Raw genomic sequence first — 18,954 nt, forward strand, 5'->3', positions numbered from 1 at the left:
TCTCATGGATCTTTGGTCACGTGATTTAAAAGCCTAAAAAGATCTCTTTTGCTTTGACGAACCTGAAAGCCAACAACAAGGACGACAAAAATTACGTCCTATTTAGGTAAAATAATAATGAAAAAAATAATTGGCTTCATAAAATAAGAACATGAAATTTTGCACGTGCAAGTGTACGCCGCCTGGTCCGCGAAACCAATCAAACTCTCGCTCGCCTGTCACGTGACGTATTTTTTTTTGGGGGGGTGATCGTGATTTATAAATTTGACTACTTTCCTGCGTTCCCCTGAACATAAAAGTGAGCATCATAAAACGCGATTTACAATTTCATAACAATAATGTATATTTTATATAACGTCGAAGACAGGAGACAAAATGGATATCTTTATCATAAATCATACCAGTGTTTCACTACACATTTATGAGGACAAAATGATCGTATATAGCCAATTAATTGAGACATTTCAATGTTACAGAGATTCGTTTCGAACGCTCGGTAGACTCACGTTGATGACGTCTTCCAGGGGGAGGCTCGGTGAAACAGGAAGCGTGACGTAACATTTGTTTTGGAAAACCATCGTCGAGATACTTGTCTGGTAAGCCACGATGACCGATTCAACAATGGAGCGGAACAGTGATGATTACAAGGTGCCGGCACGTCTTCCTCTCGTCATTTTCTAAAGTTTCGAACGTTTAAAAAAAACTGCAAGCGTTGACCGTGGACGTTTGTTGTTATAGCTCATTTTGTCGACGCGTCAGCTAGCTAACCATTGTAACTTCAGTTAAGAAAGGAAAATAGGTGTTTAAACGTAGCAAAATTAAACCGTGTGAATTGGATTGTGGCTGTCTTTGCAGTTTGAAGTTGAAAAAGATAAAACTTCTATCGTCACGAGACTAATGTGACGTAATTGTCAGACCTGCGCCGAGGTGATCACATGACGCTATGACGCCACAACATGTTCGTTGTAAACGATGTAACTTACCCTCGCTTGTCGATTTAAAAAATAAATAGAAGTATAAAGTAATTGTTGATTTTGGCTATAATTATTTATGTAACCTCAAGTTACCTGTTTTAAATTTTTTATTGTACGGTAGGTCGGTTTATGCAGAGACCACAAAGACAGTGTTACGTTACGTAGTGTAAATTATTATGAACATTTTAAACCAATGTTCTGCCATCTTTGGTGGTCATATTTTACATAAGCAAAACCATATCTAATCCCATCACCAAATGATGAATGTAAAAAAAAAATAATTACAATACACAGTTTAATTCTGACATCTAGTGGAAAAGCATATATTTGTTCCTCCTGTCAGAACATTTCACTGCCACAGAAAGATGACCAAAGATACATTATTGTTGTTGTAAACAAATAGTAACTCTTGATGTGACGTGGTGTTCATTTTACTGCCACTAATAATCAATCCAAATTGGGTGCCATTGATGCTCTCAGTTTTTGTGTTAGATCCTTTCAAGCATACCTAAAATCTGAAAGGTGGATATTTTTCTAAACAATTGTTTTGTTTCCTCAGCTAATATTCGAGAAGGAAGGTGTGTACCTGCACACAAACGCCAAGAGGAGCAACCAAGACACTAGCATCCCGGGGTTCATACGCATTGTGGAGCGGGTGAGTACATAATTTTGTTGCTGTCAAGACAGGATGAGGAATAACAAGTGATTTCTCTTTTTTTCCCCTTTTTTTAGGGTGGTGTTCCAGCTTTAGAATGGAGTCCCTTGGAGGATGCAGGCCACAACGCACCTGCTGTTCTTTACTCCAAAAATGTAGGTTTGATATGAATATGTTACCAATCAAAAAATGATTTAATGATTTTCTTCATCAGGATGGTGAAGGAGGCGAGGAGGACACCAAGTTTGACCCCGGCTATGAGCCAGACTGGGCGGTCATCAGCACAGTGAAGAAAGATCGGGAGCATTTCTCTGTCAGAGAGTCAGGTGCTGCCTCAAATGTTCTAAATGTTAAGGGCCACCACACACTGCATTATGCCCTCCAATCCCCGTTGCAAAAGAAATTAGAGTTGACAACTCAACCCAGCACTTTCAGCGATTGAATATCTGGATGTTCTCTGTATAGGCTGTATAGGGTTTTTTTATGCAGCACATACAGTATTCTTCTTGATACAGTATATTAAACTGTGAGTCAGATGCGCTAACCAGTCAGCCATTTTGCAACCTTGCCATTTATTACATTTATTGAAACTATAAAAAGGGAGAGTAATAGTTAAGGATGACACCACTTGCTAAAGATAGTGTACATGGGTGAGAATAAAAGTGAGAGAGTGGATATTTTGAAAGAGGATCGCTCTTTCCCATTTTACTGCTCATGTATGTTTCGGCCTCAACCTTCGCTATTTCATCCACATGTACATTATATATATAAATATAGTTACAGTTGAACCCAAAGGTTTACATACACTGTGCAAAAGCACATATTTCATTTTTTTGTCTCATTGTCTGAAGTCCAGCTGCACAGTGGCGCAGTTGCAGAGCTTTGGCCTCACAGTTCTGAGGTCCGGGGTTCAAATACCGGCCCCACCGATATGGAGTTTGCATGTTCTCCCCACGCCTGCGTGGGTTTTATCTTTACAAGGGTCCAGACCAGACCAGTGTGTCAGAGGCAGCGGCCTCCCAGGTGTCCACATTAATTTGAAGGGTTTTCAGCTCTCTCTTGCAAACATCCTGGGTCATTGTCTGTTGCAAGACATGTTCTCCCCGTGCCTACGTGGGTTTTCTTCAGGCACTCCGGTTTCCTCCCACATCCCCACAAGATGCATTACTTGGACACTCTAAATTGCCCCTAGGTGTGACTGTAAGTGTCACTGTTGGATGTCTCCATTTGTTCTGCGATTGGCTGGCAACTAGTTCAGGGTGTACCCTGCTTTCTGCCCGATGGCAACTCCATTGGGTCCAACACTCCCGCGACCCTCATGTGGATAAGCGGCTCAAAAAATGGATGAATGGATGTCTGAAGTCAAATCAGACTAAATCATTCCTGTTTCCGGTCAGTCAGGAACACCAAATTATTTAATTTTGTTTAATGCCACAACAATGAAATTCTCTGAGAATTTTGTATTTTTTTTTTTTTTTTTAGGTCAAACATTTACATAGTACATAAAAAGTATTGTGTCCTTAAAGAACATGGGGAAGCCCAAATGATGACGTAATGGCTTTGGAAGCTCCTGATAGGTTAACTGACAACATGTGAGTTAATTGATGGCACACCTCGGGATGTATTTAAGGCCACACATCAAACACGCTGCCTGTTTGAAATCATGGAAAAATATAAATATTGTCTGGGTCATCCTTGGGTGGAATTTCCAGATGCGTGAATGTGCCACAATTATCTATTCAAACAAGTACACACTAGTATTAACATCATGGGAATGTTCAGCTATCACACCACTCGGGAAGAAGACAAGCTCTGTGTCCCAGAGATGAACGTGTTTTTTGCTTGAGAGTGGTTCAAGATTTTCCCCTACTTTAGCTGCTAAATCAAGAAAAACTCAGTGTGGGAGCATAACTTTGTATCTTAGCTGAACCGTTTGGCTTGCAGGTCAGTGGTCGTTCTCACTGCCCCTGTCGGAGCTCTACTCCTTGCGCAGGGCCCGTTTTTCCCTGGGGCGCAACTTCCTGGTGTTGACCAGCCGGGGTGGCCACCCGCTTCCCCCCTTGCACTTCCACCGAGGTGGCAGCCGAGAGCTTCTGCGCGCCCTCAGCCGCTACATCAACCTGGACCAGTAAGCCTGGGCTCTCTCACTCAATGTTACATGATTGGATTGAAGAATGTCAGGTTTTTTGGGATGGGCGGGTTATGTCATCATCAGGTCTCCGGTAGACGGGCGTCTTTTTCTGGCGTACCCACAAGTCCCTGGCGCTCTTTCTCCATCCTTGGACAAGCTGCACCTTTTTGATGATGCAGGTGCTGATCTCGTGTCGGTAAGATTTGGTTGTTGTTAAGCTACTTAACTAAGCTAAGAAAAACATTTTACATTGGAAAAATCCAATGGCAACACAGCACCAAAAATGTAAAAAGAAATGGATTCACAGGCTAATTGAACCTTCTCCCAATTCGTGTAAGGTCATTTATGATTCTGACAGTTAACATACAGTGAAGAAAATAAGTATTTGAATACCCTGCTATGATGCAATTACTCACTTAGAAATCATGGAGGGGTCTGAAATTTTCATCGTCGGTGCATATCCACTGTGAGAGAGATAATCTAAAAAGAAAAATCCGGAAATCACAATGTATGATTTTTTTTTTAAATGATTTATTTGTGTGATACAGCAGCAAATAAGTATTTGAACACCTGTCTATCAGCTAGAATTCTGACTCTCAAAGACCTGTTAGTCCGTCTTTAAAGGTCCACCGCCACTCCATGTATTATCCTGAATCAGATGCACCTGTGTGAGGTCGTTAGCTGGATAAAGACACGTGTCCATCCCATCCAATCAGTAAGACTCAAACTTTTAACATGGCCAAGACCAAAGAGCTCCCCAAGGACACCAGAGACAAAATTGTACAACTCCACACAGCTGGATAGGGCTACCAAGAAATTGCCAAGTAGCTTGGTAAAAAAAGGTCCACTGTTGGAGCAATCATTAGAAAATGGAAGAAGCTAAACATGATGGTCAATCTCGATTGGAGTGGAGCCCCATGCAAGATATCAACTCGTGGGGTCTCAATGATCCTTTAAAGTTGAGGAATCAGCCCAGGACTACCCGACAGGACTTGGTCAATGACCTGAAAAGAGCTGGGACCACCGTTAACCAAGGTGACTGTTGGTAATACACTAATACGTTATGGTTTGAAACCATGCATGGCACGGAAGTTTCCCCTGCTTAAACCGGCACATGGCAAGGCCGGTCTTAAGTTTGCCAATGACCATTTGGATGATACAGAGGAGTCATGGGAGAAGTTTTGGGGCAGATGAGACCAAAATGGAACTTTTTCGTCAGAATTCCACTTGCCGTGTTTGGAGGAAGACGAATGATGAGTTCCATCCGAAGAACACCATCTCTACTGTGAAGCATGGGGGTGGTAGCATCATGCTCCGTCTGACACCCACATCGACACATTTAGCACCTGTCATACGTCCGTGGATCTTTTGCTGAGTGATGAGAGATGGATTACGCCCCCCCCCCAAACTATTTTTTGTTTTTAGTAGCTGTATACATGCCTACCTGTCATTTGACCAACCGTGTCTCTAGGAAACTTGAAGGGTAAAACCATCCTCCCGAGTGTTCAAGCAATATCCAGCAATGCAACGAGCCGGCATTTTAACTAACACGAAGGAACAACAAGCTATCTTCCCACAGGTAAAACTAATAGATCCAAACCAGTCCACTTGAGCACGCTACTGCCTCCAACATCACTTCCTGCTTCTTGTCGAAAACAAATCCCTTGAGAGGATTTTCATGGCGAGAGTTACAAAAAGCCATATACGTCAAAATCATGTTTTGTGGTGAAAAACAGCTGGGTCCATACCGGCTGGCGTTTCTTCATTAATAACACTAAAAATCGCACATTGCATGACACTTGACCTTTAAATAATGATGACCTCCTCTCAGTTTATGCACAAATGTACTGGGCCTTTTCCATCATAGTTGTAGCAAGGGCTGGGCAATTTGGCCCAAAAATTTTTTTACCCAAACATCTCTATCTTTTATTTTTTCTTCCCCTAAGTGAGGGGGAAAAAAATTCTTTGAGTGGTGAGGGGGCATTGTGATTGAAATACACCTGGCAGGTAACGTAACGGGGACTGGTGGGTTTGAAATACCTTGATGGTGGTGCTTTTGAGGCCTAGCCCCCTAGGCCGGATGAGTGCTTGGCCATGGGGTTTCTCTCATGTCCCGTGACTGCTCAATGTGTTCCCCCCTTATCGTTCCCTTGTTGGCCACCCCTATCCGGCCTCCTTTCCAACAAACAAGGGACACCTTCCCGCCGTCAGATTAAGGAGGGGCGTGCTGCATTGTGGGCTCTTCAGGTTGGAAGGGCGTCTGGCTCTACTGGAGATGGGTTAGGTTTAGGGGTGCGATGGAGCTTGGCTAGGGCTGTGGCATTGTGTCCTTACGGCCTCCTCCGGTTGGCCGGTTACGTGGAGCATAAGTCGGGCCAGCAGACTGCCCCTGGTCTTTCACTGCGTGACATGTCCTTCTCCACCGATCCTCCCTCTCGATAGATTTGGTGGTGTCCTCAGACATCACGGTGCAGGGACAGCAATTCCAGGACACTTCTGTATTTGATTGTGCATGCGAAACCGTGTCAATTCACTCCCATGTGTCCATAGACACACAACCCTGGGACTTTTTGACTGAGAGTGGGGGCCACAGATTTCTTGCAACAACTCACGAATGTGCAGATTGCTTGTGTATTCCATCACACTCCCACCTCACTTCAGTTGTACGGCCCGGTTCACGACCCTTGACCTACATGCTTCTTCTCCTGTCTATGTCTTGTTTTATCTTATCATGTCCTTCCCTCACAGGGTCTACCAGTACAGTCCCATGCAACAAACAAATTATTTGCTCTTCTCATCTTGTTTACAAATGTAGTGCTATCGCTTCTTGTCTTCGTTTCGCTCTCCTCTCTAGAAACATTGTTCAATTCAATTGGTCAACTCTGATTCTCAATAAATATCCATTATAATAACAGCAGCAGATTGAACACTCCACTGTGACACCATAAAACTGTTCCATCAGGATAGATTGCACCTCTATTCTGCTTGACCAAACAGGAACAAAAGAAAAACAAGATGTATTGCTTTAGATTGTTTACTGGCCTTCTCTAGTTGGAGCTATAACTTTGTTTTATGAACAGCAGGTGGATACACAAGTTTATTTTACATTCTGCTATTAAGTGGAAGACTATTTAATTGTTCTACTATTCGTCGTTGGCATAGCTAAATGAACAAAAATATGTCAGCATATATCTACGGGTAATGTGTACAGAAAAAAAAATTAGGTACTTAGTTTTTGGTTGCACATGATTAAAATATTGTGAATTGACAAAATGTCAGTTTCTCTCTCATTTCCGCTAAAATATTGAAGAAATTTCTGTTGGTTCAACATATTTTACTCATGTGCTGTACATCCTATGTACATGTTTGAATCCATTTTAATTTTTTTCAGGGTATCTTTGTTAATTATTTATTGTCAATAAAAATGGTGTCTTTCACAGAGATTCATCCACGATCCATATGCAACGACCTTCGGTGGCTTCTCCAAGGTCACCAACTTCTTCAGGGATGCCTTGCGCCCACCCGACTCCCCTCTGCATCGGCGTGACAACAACAATCCGAGCTCATCCCCACAGCTGGACGAGGAGCCCGGCTTTGAGCTCATCACATGTGTAAGGAGGGCAATTGTGCTTCTAACCACTCACTTGCTTACGAGAGAAAAAAATAGTGTCTGAAAATAATCTATTTTGGGATTGTAAATTTAAGAAAAAGAAGAGTCCACTGTAGGCATGGGAACATGCGGGTGTCTCAGATACAGTGTGCCCTTGCCCATTCACTGTTCACCATTTGCTGGCCCGCATGTTCACGGATTTTGTTTTTTAAATGTTGCTGTGTGACTTGGCCAACAAAATACACTTAAAGACACCGGGTACACTGTTAGCAGGCATGTCAGCAAGTGTTTTAGCATGTATATAAGATACCATATGATGTCATTCCCGAGCAACTGTGGAACAATTGAATTTTCACATCTTTACACAGACGAAGCTTACGTTGCCCCACACACTGCCTGTGTCGGCAGGTCATTACTGACGATGTTGTACACGTTCACATCAAAACTAAAATGATGACACCACAGCAAACAGAGTAGCATAACTAACAAATTAAAAAAACTTGCATTTATGTGTTTTTCCCCTTTCAGGGTGTAGAACTCGGCCCCAAGCCGGTCGTCAGCAGGGGTCGACCTCTGGACCAGTGGGATGTCTTCCTGGACCCTGAGGGACGTGTTAAGGATCCCGAGCTTGTAAAAGAGCTGGTCTTCCGAGGGGTGAGCAGACGCAATAATCATCACGATAAATTAATCTCCTTTTTTTTTTTTTTTTTAAATATCGTGACGTGTATTGTTGCAGGGGATCACACCGATACTCAGGAAAGAAGTATGGAAGTTTCTGCTGGGCTTTTACCCATGGAATAGCACCCACAGCGAAAGAGAGGAGATCCTACGTCTTAAAACGTCAGTTCCTAATGAAGATAGGATTTTTTTTTAAATTTATTTAAAAAATATATATTTTTACTTGGTGGAGGTCAAGTATTTTTTCCGTAGTTTATGTCACAAGGTAGTGACTTTCTGTTCTATATGTGCAGGGATGAGTACTTTCGCATGAAGGTGCAATGGAAGTCGGTCAGCGAGGAGCAGGAAATGAGAAACTCGCTCCTCAGGGGCTACCGCAATCTAATTGGTAGGTAAACTAGGTCTAGCAGCAGCATGTGGCTTGACAGCCAAAGCTTTTTTGTACACGACATTCCAAAGTCCAGACATGTTCTTGTACCAAACAGCATTTATTGGTGGTTCCCAGTGTCCATCGATTGTCATTTTCCTTAGAAATTATTCTCATTAGGGTCCCAGATGATCTGGAATCCGTCCAAGATGACTTTTAAGCAAGAAACGGGGTTACACCGTGGACTGGTGACCAGTCCATATTAGGTGTGGATTTCCTTTTATTGTACATAAACGTGTTATTGTTGTGTCTATTGCCAGAGCGAGATGTGAACAGGACAGACCGACACAACACCTTCTTCTCCGGTAATGACAACCCGGGCCTGGCGCTGCTCCATGACGTGCTCATGACGTACTGCATGTACAACTTTGATCTGGGTGAGTTTTTTGTTATTTTTTTATATTTGCTCAATCTAATCATCATCATAATGTTTCTGTGTTTGATTGTTTTTCCACAGGCTACGTGCAGGGGATGAGCGACCTCCTGTCGCCTCTGCTGTTTGTCACACAGAATGAAGTGGAGTCATTCTGGTGCCTCACCGGCTTCATGGAGATGGTGGTAAGGGCATGCACAACTTATGTACATTCCACATTCTTCTGCCTCATGTACCTGTTCACTTCCTCATTGTCATCCTCCTCTTTATTGTCTTCATCTTTTGCTTCTCCATCTCTTTTTCTGTTCACCCCCCGAAGCTGTAATGGATATTGTGTGGGCAACATTGATCACATAATCTGGTGTTCTCCCATTCTTGCGTTCCTCTTCCTCCTCGTCCTCGTCTTTGTGTTCTATTATTTTATTTCTTCCATTTAAGAGGAACCTTGGGTTATGAACTTAACTGGTTCCATTACACTGTTTGTAACTACAAACTTTCTTGAACCAAGGTAATTTTTTGTACTGCATGCCTAAATGTTCTTTGATGTAGTGCTGGTGTATGTTTTTTTTTTTTTTGTGGACAATTACACAATTATCTGAGAGCTTAATTTATTGTAATTATCTCTTTATATTCTCCCCCTGTTCCCCAAATATTAACCACACAAAATGTTCACTGTTAATGTTGGTTGTCAACTAAAAAGTTTAATTTTGTGAAAATTCTCCTACTTCCTGAGCTCAATAAAGTCCAAGTCTTTTCAGGTCATTGACCAAGTTTATTTGTTTTCATAATTTTATAATAGTGTATATAACCAGGTATTTTTTTTTTCATCAGCTCCTCATATGTTGGGAAAATAGTCCTATTATCATAGCTTATCCATTCACAAACTGATTATCTGTATGCAGTAGTAATCCCTCTCCAAGTGGTGGAGGCAGTCCACCTCTGCAATAAGTGAAATTGGGGAAATAAAAATACCCTATTTAAATACACACTAGGCATGTTTTTGCTGGTTTTGAGCTCTTAATTTTTTTGAAAGGCTTATAAACGCACCGAAGTCAAAGCAAAGACTTTTAAACTCATACAGTAGTGTTCATAATAACAGCAGTCCACTATGGTCAATCAGATTAAGCCACGTTTCAGAGTGTTTTTTTGTACTTTTTTTTCCCCCTTTTTCTTTCACCTATATATTTTTTTCCACTTATCGTCTTTTTTGCTCTCCTCGTCATGTCCTTCTCCCTACCCAATATGTTTCATTTCTCTTCCTCTACATCCTCCATCTTATTCTTCTGGTTTGAATAGACAGTTCCTCCTGACTGGACATCACGACATCAACAATTCTAAATAGTGGACGATGGGTTCTGGAATTCTGTGTGTGCGTGTGCGTGTGTGTGTGTGTTTGTGTGCGTGTGTGTTTTGAAAAAAGTAATAATTTGTGTTACATAGGCTCTAAATCTGGTTTTTAAAATGGCTCCAAATGAGAGTAAAACAGTAGAACTTTATCGATATATCTTCTCAACTGTCTCATTCCATCAGCTACTCAGGACACTATTTTTTCCAACTGGCTGACAAGTTTCAGTTAAAAATATCTACCATTCGCTCTTATGGGCTGAAATTCTGAGAGGTTAAAGGGTAAACATTTTTGTGATTCTTATAATGGCATAATTTGGCCTCATAACTTTTTTTAAGAAGAGTAGTGAAAGTAGTGGAATCCATCACCTGTTTTTTATGAATGTATTCATTATGTTCGGATTGTAGCGATTTGAACTGGTCACGCCATTATTTTTTATGAAGTTACACACAGTGAGGGGTCATTAATTATTTCGCTACTTCTGAACATTGCGAGTTAATTGTGAGCCATGTTGTGTTCTCCTCAGCACCACAACTTTGAGGAGTCCCAGGAGGCCATGAAGCAGCAGCTCCTTCAGCTCAGTGCCTTGTTGAAGGCTCTGGATCCAGAGCTCTGCGACTTCCTGGGTATGTGCATCTGAATCAGAAGTAGGGCTTTAAAAAAAAAAATACATTATTTCTTTTTGTTCCCCCCATGTCAGACTCCCAAGACAGTGGGTCACTTTGCTTCTGTTTCCGCTGGTTGCTCATCTGGTTCAAGAGGGAGTTCTCCTTTGAAGACATTCTCATATTGTGGGAGGTGAGCGCCCATTTAAGACATTGCAGTAGGTGTGTGGATGTGCCAAATTTTGTGGCCTCTTACTGCATTTCAACCAATTTGCCAGTCAATGGGCAACATGTACAGAAAGAGAAGAACTTTAAAAATGGCCAAAATTCACAAAAAACTACTTCAAAGCAAAATACCAAACTTCCTTTCTTTCTTGAGACTATTTTGTGGGTCTACTTCTGATAGACATAGCTACCAAATTTCATGTTGTTAAATTAACGTGTCTAATGAGGTGACTTTAAAAAAATCAAATTTTATGGGGGAAGGATGCCTATAAATGAACCTGAAATGGCTGCTTGGAACCAAAACAGAAGACTTCCTGTCTTTCCAGACATGGCTACTTGGAGACTTTTTTTCTGTGGTTCTACTCATAACAGATACACTTAGCAAATTTCATGTTGCTAAGTCAGACTGGGTTTGAGGGTATTTTTTAATACACTTTTTGATCTGGGGTCAGGGATTTTTTTTACCCTAAAACACCCAGTTCAAGATGCTCAGTGAAACCTTCAGGAGATGGATGTTTTATTTATTTACGTAGGGATGGTGCTTTGGCTCCAAGTTTAAATGGCAGACTTCCCGTGTCTTTTTAGGCATGCCTAGTTGTGACTTTTTGTGGGTTATTCATGTTAGTACTGTGTACTGTATGTGTAAAGTAGCGTTGCTTAGTCAAACAGGTTTTGGGTGCTGAATTTTTCAGAAGTTGCTAGGTTGTTTTTGTTTTTTTTTTATCCCTAGGTTCTGTGGACTCGTCTTCCCTGCTCCAACTTCCACCTTCTCATTGCTTGTGCCATCCTCCAGTCACAGAGAGGGGAGCTGATTGGTTCAGACCACGACTTTAACACTATTCTCAAGGTGTGTGCGTATGTCAGTGCACACGTGTGTGTGTGTGTGTGTGTGTGTGTGTATGAGATGAAGAATAATTGTCATCATTCTCATCCGTTTCTTCATAACACAGCACATTAATGAACTGACCATGAAGTTGGACCTACAAAGCACTCTGCGAGGAGCCGAAGCCATCTACCTACAATTGCTCCAGTGCAAGGTGAGAAAAAAAATCCCATTTTCACAAAGAGTCAGAGTACAAAGTTTGCGAATGGAATGTTGCTCAAGTTTGAAATAATATAATTTGTAGTCTTAGTAAAATAAGGAACACCAGACCCAAAAACAAAGAATTGACAGCAAGCATCAAGTAAATCTGATCTTCCATAACTGTCAGGCAATGTTTGTGGCTGATCACGCAGTGATTAAAACAAACAATTTCTAGACCAAGTGTTGATTAACATATTGTTTTGAAAGTACCATATTTTGATGTATTTAATGTGACCCTAATGTCTTTTTCTTTTACCAACCAATGCCATTTTGTGGCAACCTAAAACATCATGCAGGAGTACAACAATGGTCAAGAGCTCTAAATCAAAGTGTAGGAAAGCAGAACGCAAGTGGAGAAAAACTAAACTCCAAATTGACTATGACCTCTATAGACAGTGTCTTTGTAATTTTAACAAAGAGTACCAAGTCCAAAACCTTGGTGTTCTGATAGATTTCAAATCAATTACTAAAACTCCATTTTACCATCTGAAGAACATATCTAAAGTGAAGGCTCAACCATGCTTTTATCTCATGTAGACTTGACTATTGTAATGGTCTTATGACTGGGCTACTCACAGCTGCTCATTCAGAATGCTGCACGTCGGGTTCTGACCTGAACAAAGAAGTCAGAGCATATCACTCCAATTCTAAAGTTTTTACACTGGTTTCCAGTCAGTTTTAGAATAGATTTTACAGTTCTGCTACTGCTCTATAAATCACTAAATGTTTTAGGTCCTGGATACATGAAAGAAATGCTAATGTGATACAAACCCAGTAGGGCTCTGAGATCGACTGAGTCAGGTCTAATAATAGAGCACAGAGTCCAAAGCAAACATGGTGAAGCAGCATTTACCTATTACGTGTTGCTTTTGTTTTGCTTTGCTTTATGCAAAAACTAGAAAGTAAATAATGATTTCTTCACAGTATTATAATTATTTTTCTATTCCAGATTTTGTGGGGTTTACGTACTGGAAGACCAAATTATGTAAATATAACTAAATTCTTGAAGTTGTTTAAATTGAGGGTCCCGAATCTATACCCTATCAAGCTTTCACTTTTGAATGGAATCATGGAAATAAAGAAACTTTTTCATTATATTCTACAATTTGCGAAAAGGTCTGAACAGTATGTAGTACTTGCACATTCCTTTGACTATAAAAATAGAGCAAAACCGCCAAAAAAAATCAGACTATTAACCTTTAACCAAAATGTATAACTTTGCCTTATAATAGTCTGCTAGCTTAATGCCAGGCCATAATGAAAAATGTAATAGATGGACCAGCATCGATATTGCAATAGATAGAGTATAAACCATCCATTTCTTCCATCCATTTTCTTAGCCACTTATCCTCACAAGGGTCGCGGGAGTGCTGGAGCCTATCCCAGCTGTCAACGGGCAGGAGGCAGGGTACACCCTGAACTGGTTGCCAGCCAATCGCAGGGCACATGGAGACAAACAGCCACACTCACAATCACACCTAGGGGCAATTTAGAGTGTCCAATTAATGTTGCATGTTTTTGGGATGTGGGAAGAAACCGGAGTGCCCGGAGAAAACCAACATGGGCAGTGGGAGAACATGCAAACTCCACACCGGCGGGGCCGGGCATTATAAACCATTTAACAATTTATATTTGAATACCAATGTAAGCAACATGCGTAGGCAGACATTGCAATTGTACAGATGACACCTGCATAGTCAAGTTTCTGAACCCCCATTTACTTTTTTTTTTTTTTTTTTTTTTGGCTCATTCACATATTTTATTTATTTTTTTATTCGATTTATCATTGAAACCGCTTCCCTTTTTATTTTTGTTATCAATGTTTTGCATTGCAAAGATAATGGAACTCGATTCCCGTGGAGAGTTTCCCTTTTCAGGTTCAGGCCAGTTGCTGTCCTCGAAAGTGAAGTATACTGGTATTAATATACAGTGTTCCCTTGCTACAACGCGGTTCACTTTATGCAGCCTCGCTATTACACAGATTTTGTGTGTGTGTAATTTTTTTTACAGTTTAGCAGGCTTTCTTTTACAGCGTACGTGCATTGTGTTCTTTATCCTGATTCACTGAGGGGAAACCCCGCATCGTGTTCTCCAGCAGGGGCGTTTCGGTACACCCGCAAAATGTGTTGCGGTTTTGTATGAAGGTTAGAACTTTGAGAGTGCTTAAACAATAGAAATGTGAGAAAATGTTAATGACTGTCTGAGAAAAGTTTTATGAAGTGTATGGTTAGGGGTTTAACAGCCTTAAAACATATATAAGAAATGGGGGGAAAAAAACATACTGTAAATGAAATACAAACCTGTGAACAAAAAACTTTTACTGTAAATAAAAAAAAACATCCTGTAAAAGTAAAAACATATCCTGTAAAAATATATGTAATGACCGAAAAAACAAAAGATGAAAAAAAAAAACTACTACATTGATTTCACTTAATGTGTGTATTTTTTAGAATGTAAACCCCGCGTTAAATGAGGCAACGCTGTATTCTCTGTCTTCTTTGAAGGACAACTAGTATTTTTTGACTATAGATGGAGTTGGAACGTCTCAATGAACAGTTGATCTGTCTATTTTGTCTTAACGTTTCCCCTGGGGAGCCAAGATGGCCACAGGAGAAGGAACAACAAGATGACCTCTTCAATTTGTTTTAATTGTATTTAATTCTTACTGTCATTTGGTACCCCCAATACCCACCCCTCCCCAGGATTTGCCCTTGAAGGTCCAGGAGGTTCTGGGTGTTTACGTGCCATCCAGTTCCTCAGACGATGACGATGATGAGAGCCCACACATTGAGGCCGGTGATACACAGCTTCCACCCGGCCGATCACGTGATGCCACCTCCTAATTAAACCAACCAACTGACATGAAGATATTTATGAGTGATACCATTTATTAAGTGTAAGCCTGAGAGCAGGCTCGAAATAAATCCAAGACGTCCACAGCAGGGGACAACATGAACGCCATCACTGTGCTGTTCATCTTGCGCCGCCTCCTCTTGTTTCTCCTCTTGGTTGATGCTGCTCTCTTTTTACATTTTAGACTTTTTTTTACCCTTGCTGCAGCCAACCCATAAACGAAGAAGGGAATAAAATGAAGGGTGTTTTTTGTGCAGTCTGTCTGCCTTCCCTGGCAGCCCAATGCAAACATGGTTACCTTTTAATCTTTATACAGTTTCCATCTGCTCATCAGTACTGAATTAAAGGATCATGACATACTACGTTGCTTTTTTTAATGCATCTGCAAGAGTCAGCTATGGAAATTACAATATTACTCATAAAAATGTTATCAGGGCTGGACTCTGACAAGACTAGTAATTGTTTGTCCAAATCAGACTTTACATTTTATGTGTTATCTTTTTTTTATGAGGGTGGCACAGTGCATGACTGGTTAGCACACCTGCCTCAGTTCTGAGGACTTGGTTTCAGATTTGTCCTCACCTGTGTAGAGTTTGCATGTTATCCCAGTGCCAGTCTGTGTTTTCTTTGGGTACACTCTTTTCCTCCCACATTCCTAAAACAAGCATGGTAGGTTAATTGAGAGCTAAATTACCTGTAAGTGTGAATATGTATGTGAATGGTTGTTTTTCTTGTGTCTTGAGATTGGCGAGCGACCACTTTTGGGTGTGCCCTGAATCTCGCCTAGAGTCGGCTGGGATGGAGACCAGTACGCCCGTGACCCCTGTGAGGATCGGCGGTTGGGAAAATGGATGGATGACTTGGAGCAGGGGTGCCCAGAATTTTTTACCCCAAGATCTACTTCTCAAGCATCCAGCCTCTCGCGATCTCAAAAGCCGCCAGATGCAATCCAGGAGATGGGCTACAACTGGCCTTTGAAAAGAAGGGCTGAACTGTTTGCCATTGGTCCAAAATCCTCTTTTCTGATGAAAGTAAAAGTGTTTCATTCGGGAATCAGGTCCAGTGGTTTGGAGCAAAACAGGTGAGGAACAGAACCCAAGCTGATTGAGTTCCAGTGTGAAATCTCCACAGTCAGTCATGATTCAGGGTGCAAAGTCGAGTGCAGGTGTTGGTAAACTCTCCTTTCGTAAATCTAAGGTCACTGCAAAAGTCTACCACAATGTTTGAGAGTACTACATGATTCCTTCTGCTGAAGAGCTCTATACAGCTTGAGATTTCAGGACCTGGCCTGTGCCCATACAGCTAGAAGTACCAAAACGTGCTTTGACGTCCTTGCCAACACAGTGCTTGATTGGTCAGCCAATTCACTGGATCTAAACCTCTTTGGGTATTATGGGGTATGAAGTATTATCAAGAGGAAAATGAAGGACACCAGATCCAAAAACAAAGAACTGACAGCAAGCATCAAGGAAATCTGACCTTGCTTAACTGTCAGGCAATGCCACAGGCTGATTGCCTCAATGCCATGTTGCATTCAGGCAGTGATTAAAGCAAACTAATACCCAATCAAGTATTGATTAACATATTGTTTTGAAAGTAACATATTTTTATGGATTTAATGTGACCTTAAAATCCAACCAACCTCCCTATATACATTTTAAAATAGATATTATGAAAACTACATATAATATTATTCACTTCAAAGTCTATACGAAAAAAAAATGAGCGGAGAGCGTGCCATTCATGCGCAAAGTTGCGGAGGTCTAACTCGACATCCCAGTGGTAGCCAGATTCCATGCTACGTCATTTACAGCTGTCACACTGGGAGAGTCACCATAGAAACATGCTGAGCCACTTGCTACGGCAGATGAACAAGAGAGATTTTCAGATCTTTCTGACGTCTCTTCTGAGACTGAAGGTCTTTTTTGAAGTAGAGAACATCTCAGAAGCAAGGTAAGTGACCAGGGCCATATTACCTTATCGTTTTGAGCCATATTACCTTTGGATCACTTCTAACTGACAACAGACTCCCTGACAGAGGGAAGAGAAGGACGAGGAACCTGATCAAATATTCAAAATGACTTGTGTATGTAGCGTACTCAGAAGGACCCATGCCGGGTGAAGTAACTGGTGCACAGACACCGGTGGCCGGTGCGTGTGTGTCTTTGGGGGTGTTTCTTTCTCCTCCACACACATGGCCCAAAACCACCTCCCCGCCCGATCCACCTCTGCGTCATTTTCTCGTCATTAATTTACGTGTTTATTTCATAAACGTTGGTAACAAAAGAAGCCTGATCCTAAACAATCAGTATTCACCCGGAAACAGGAAATGCAAGCTAACCGTACTAAGCATGTTCGGAAGTTATACCAAAAGCACAGTTTCCGAGCTCCTTCATGTACTGCGAGCGCATTTACTTTGAAAGTCATCAACATCATGAGCCATGTCAAAGGAAATTCAGTTACACTGAAAACATTTCTGGGATATGACACAGGTAATGTTTCAGTATCTAACTATAATAAGTATGAGATTGTAATTTACTTTGATTTGATCTAAATTCTAATGTTAGACTAGTCTGTCCTTATATCTAAATGTGAACGGTCATTTTCCCCCCGTGGTACTGCGTTATATTGAAGTTAAAAACATTTGCCCTGTACATGCTTTAGGAAGCTATAGATCGTCTCCTGCTAGCTGTCATCAATGGATTGACAATAGGTACTGCTGTAAATTACACTGAATGTTTATTGACCTCTTTAAAAATGTCTGTCTCAGTCTGTGCAGTGTCAATAAATTATGATTATGTTATTTGGTAACAACTACATACTCGGGTATAACAACTCAGTAAGTTATTTTAAGGTCTTGAGATTCCATCCCCAATCACAACCGCAACTTTATATCTACTTGCATTACTGACCGCACCCGTACATTTTTCCAATGTGAGTCCCCGACACAGAGCAATCAGTGAGGTGCACACCTGCACCTGGTTACCCGTAATTAGGACAGATACAAATAGGACTCCTCGTACGGTCTGCCCTTTGACAGATCGTTGCCTCATGCCTCATTCCCTCACTCTTGTGATTCCAGTTCCTGATCTTCCGTGTACCGACCCCTGATCCCCGACACTGGACTGAATAAAAACGTTTCCCTAACTGCCTCTACGTCTCCCGATTCGTGGATTTGGGTGCAACCCCGTGTTCTGGTCGTGACAGTTACTCCTATAAACTGTGAGACAAATTAGTCCCCCACGACTATTATTTTTTTTAATAGCTCTATTACACACTTACCTGTTATTTAGAACCCACAAAGTTCTCGTCCATTTTTCACGAGGAACCGGGTATTTTGGAAAAATGTGAAGCGTGAATCCCTCCTCCCGAGTGTTCGAGCAAAATCCAGCATACAATGAGTTGGCATTTTGGGTTACACGATGAAAAAAAAACGAGTAATTTTTCACCGGTTCAATAGGTAGAAACCAATATAAACACTCTCCTGCTAAAAACAAATTCTACAGAACATTTCAAAAGAATTTCTAAAGAACTATAGAACTTTAGGACCCAAATCATATAGAGTTTCTATAATTTCTTCAAATTCTATTCTGTAGAATTTCTATAGAAAATCACAGCCAAAGTTCTATAGAACAAGTTGTTCTGTACAAATTCAATAGAATTCTATAGATTTCCATAAAATTTCTATCGAAATTTTTTAGCAGGGTCGACCCCGCTATTGTAAAAAAAAACCAAAAAACATCACTTCCTGGTTCTTCAACACAAATACCTCAAGAAGATTTTCATGGCTGGAGATGCAAAAATCCATATACAACAACATCCTGACATGTGGTGAAAAAATGGATGGGTCCAATTTTTTAAAAAATATATTCTTTATGTTATTTATGATTATGCTATTTCAAGTTTTATGATATAAAGCACAAATAGCCCAACATTTCCAAGTTATCCCTTCACTTATTTCTCTGCCTCTAAAAACATATGGACAGTATAATGT

General features: G+C 41.0%; 1 protein-coding gene across 2 annotated transcripts; it reads left to right on the forward strand.

The window, feature by feature from the left end:
• The first annotated feature begins 128 nt into the window (after positions 1–128).
• Positions 129–17,763, forward strand: tbc1d17 (TBC1 domain family, member 17). 2 transcript variants are annotated; one of them, XM_061845276.1, is made up of 18 exons: positions 129–298; positions 477–648; positions 1,534–1,629; positions 1,707–1,784; positions 1,844–1,955; positions 3,574–3,757; positions 3,845–3,956; positions 7,201–7,371; positions 7,899–8,024; positions 8,107–8,210; positions 8,342–8,436; positions 8,736–8,852; positions 8,933–9,033; positions 10,720–10,819; positions 10,894–10,991; positions 11,754–11,870; positions 11,974–12,060; positions 14,810–15,322. In XM_061845276.1, the coding sequence occupies exons 2-18, from the start codon at positions 607–609 to the stop codon at positions 14,948–14,950; spliced, it is 1,881 nt and encodes a 626-aa protein (XP_061701260.1). In that variant the 5' UTR covers positions 129–298; positions 477–606; the 3' UTR covers positions 14,951–15,322. The 2 variants fall into 2 exon arrangements, with proteins under 2 accessions (XP_061701260.1, XP_061701261.1); XM_061845277.1 differs by lacking the exons at positions 129–298; positions 14,810–15,322 and adding an exon at positions 15,704–17,763 and having other exon boundaries at positions 350–648.
• Positions 17,764–18,954: the final 1,191 nt, after the last annotated feature.

This window comes from Syngnathoides biaculeatus, chromosome 16, assembly GCF_019802595.1.
Source record: "Syngnathoides biaculeatus isolate LvHL_M chromosome 16, ASM1980259v1, whole genome shotgun sequence".
NCBI classification, from domain to species: Eukaryota; Metazoa; Chordata; class Actinopteri; order Syngnathiformes; family Syngnathidae; genus Syngnathoides; species Syngnathoides biaculeatus.

Excerpts from the sequence above, each read along its gene's own strand:
- tbc1d17 (XM_061845276.1), top strand. The coding sequence starts at position 607 with ATGACCGATTCAACAATGGAGCGGAACAGTGATGATTACAAG. Across the intron at positions 1,785-1,843 it reads CTGTTCTTTACTCCAAAAAT|GATGGTGAAGGAGGCGAGGA; the intron begins GTAGGTTTGATA and ends TTTCTTCATCAG. Across the intron at positions 9,034-10,719 it reads CCGGCTTCATGGAGATGGTG|CACCACAACTTTGAGGAGTC; the intron begins GTAAGGGCATGC and ends TGTTCTCCTCAG.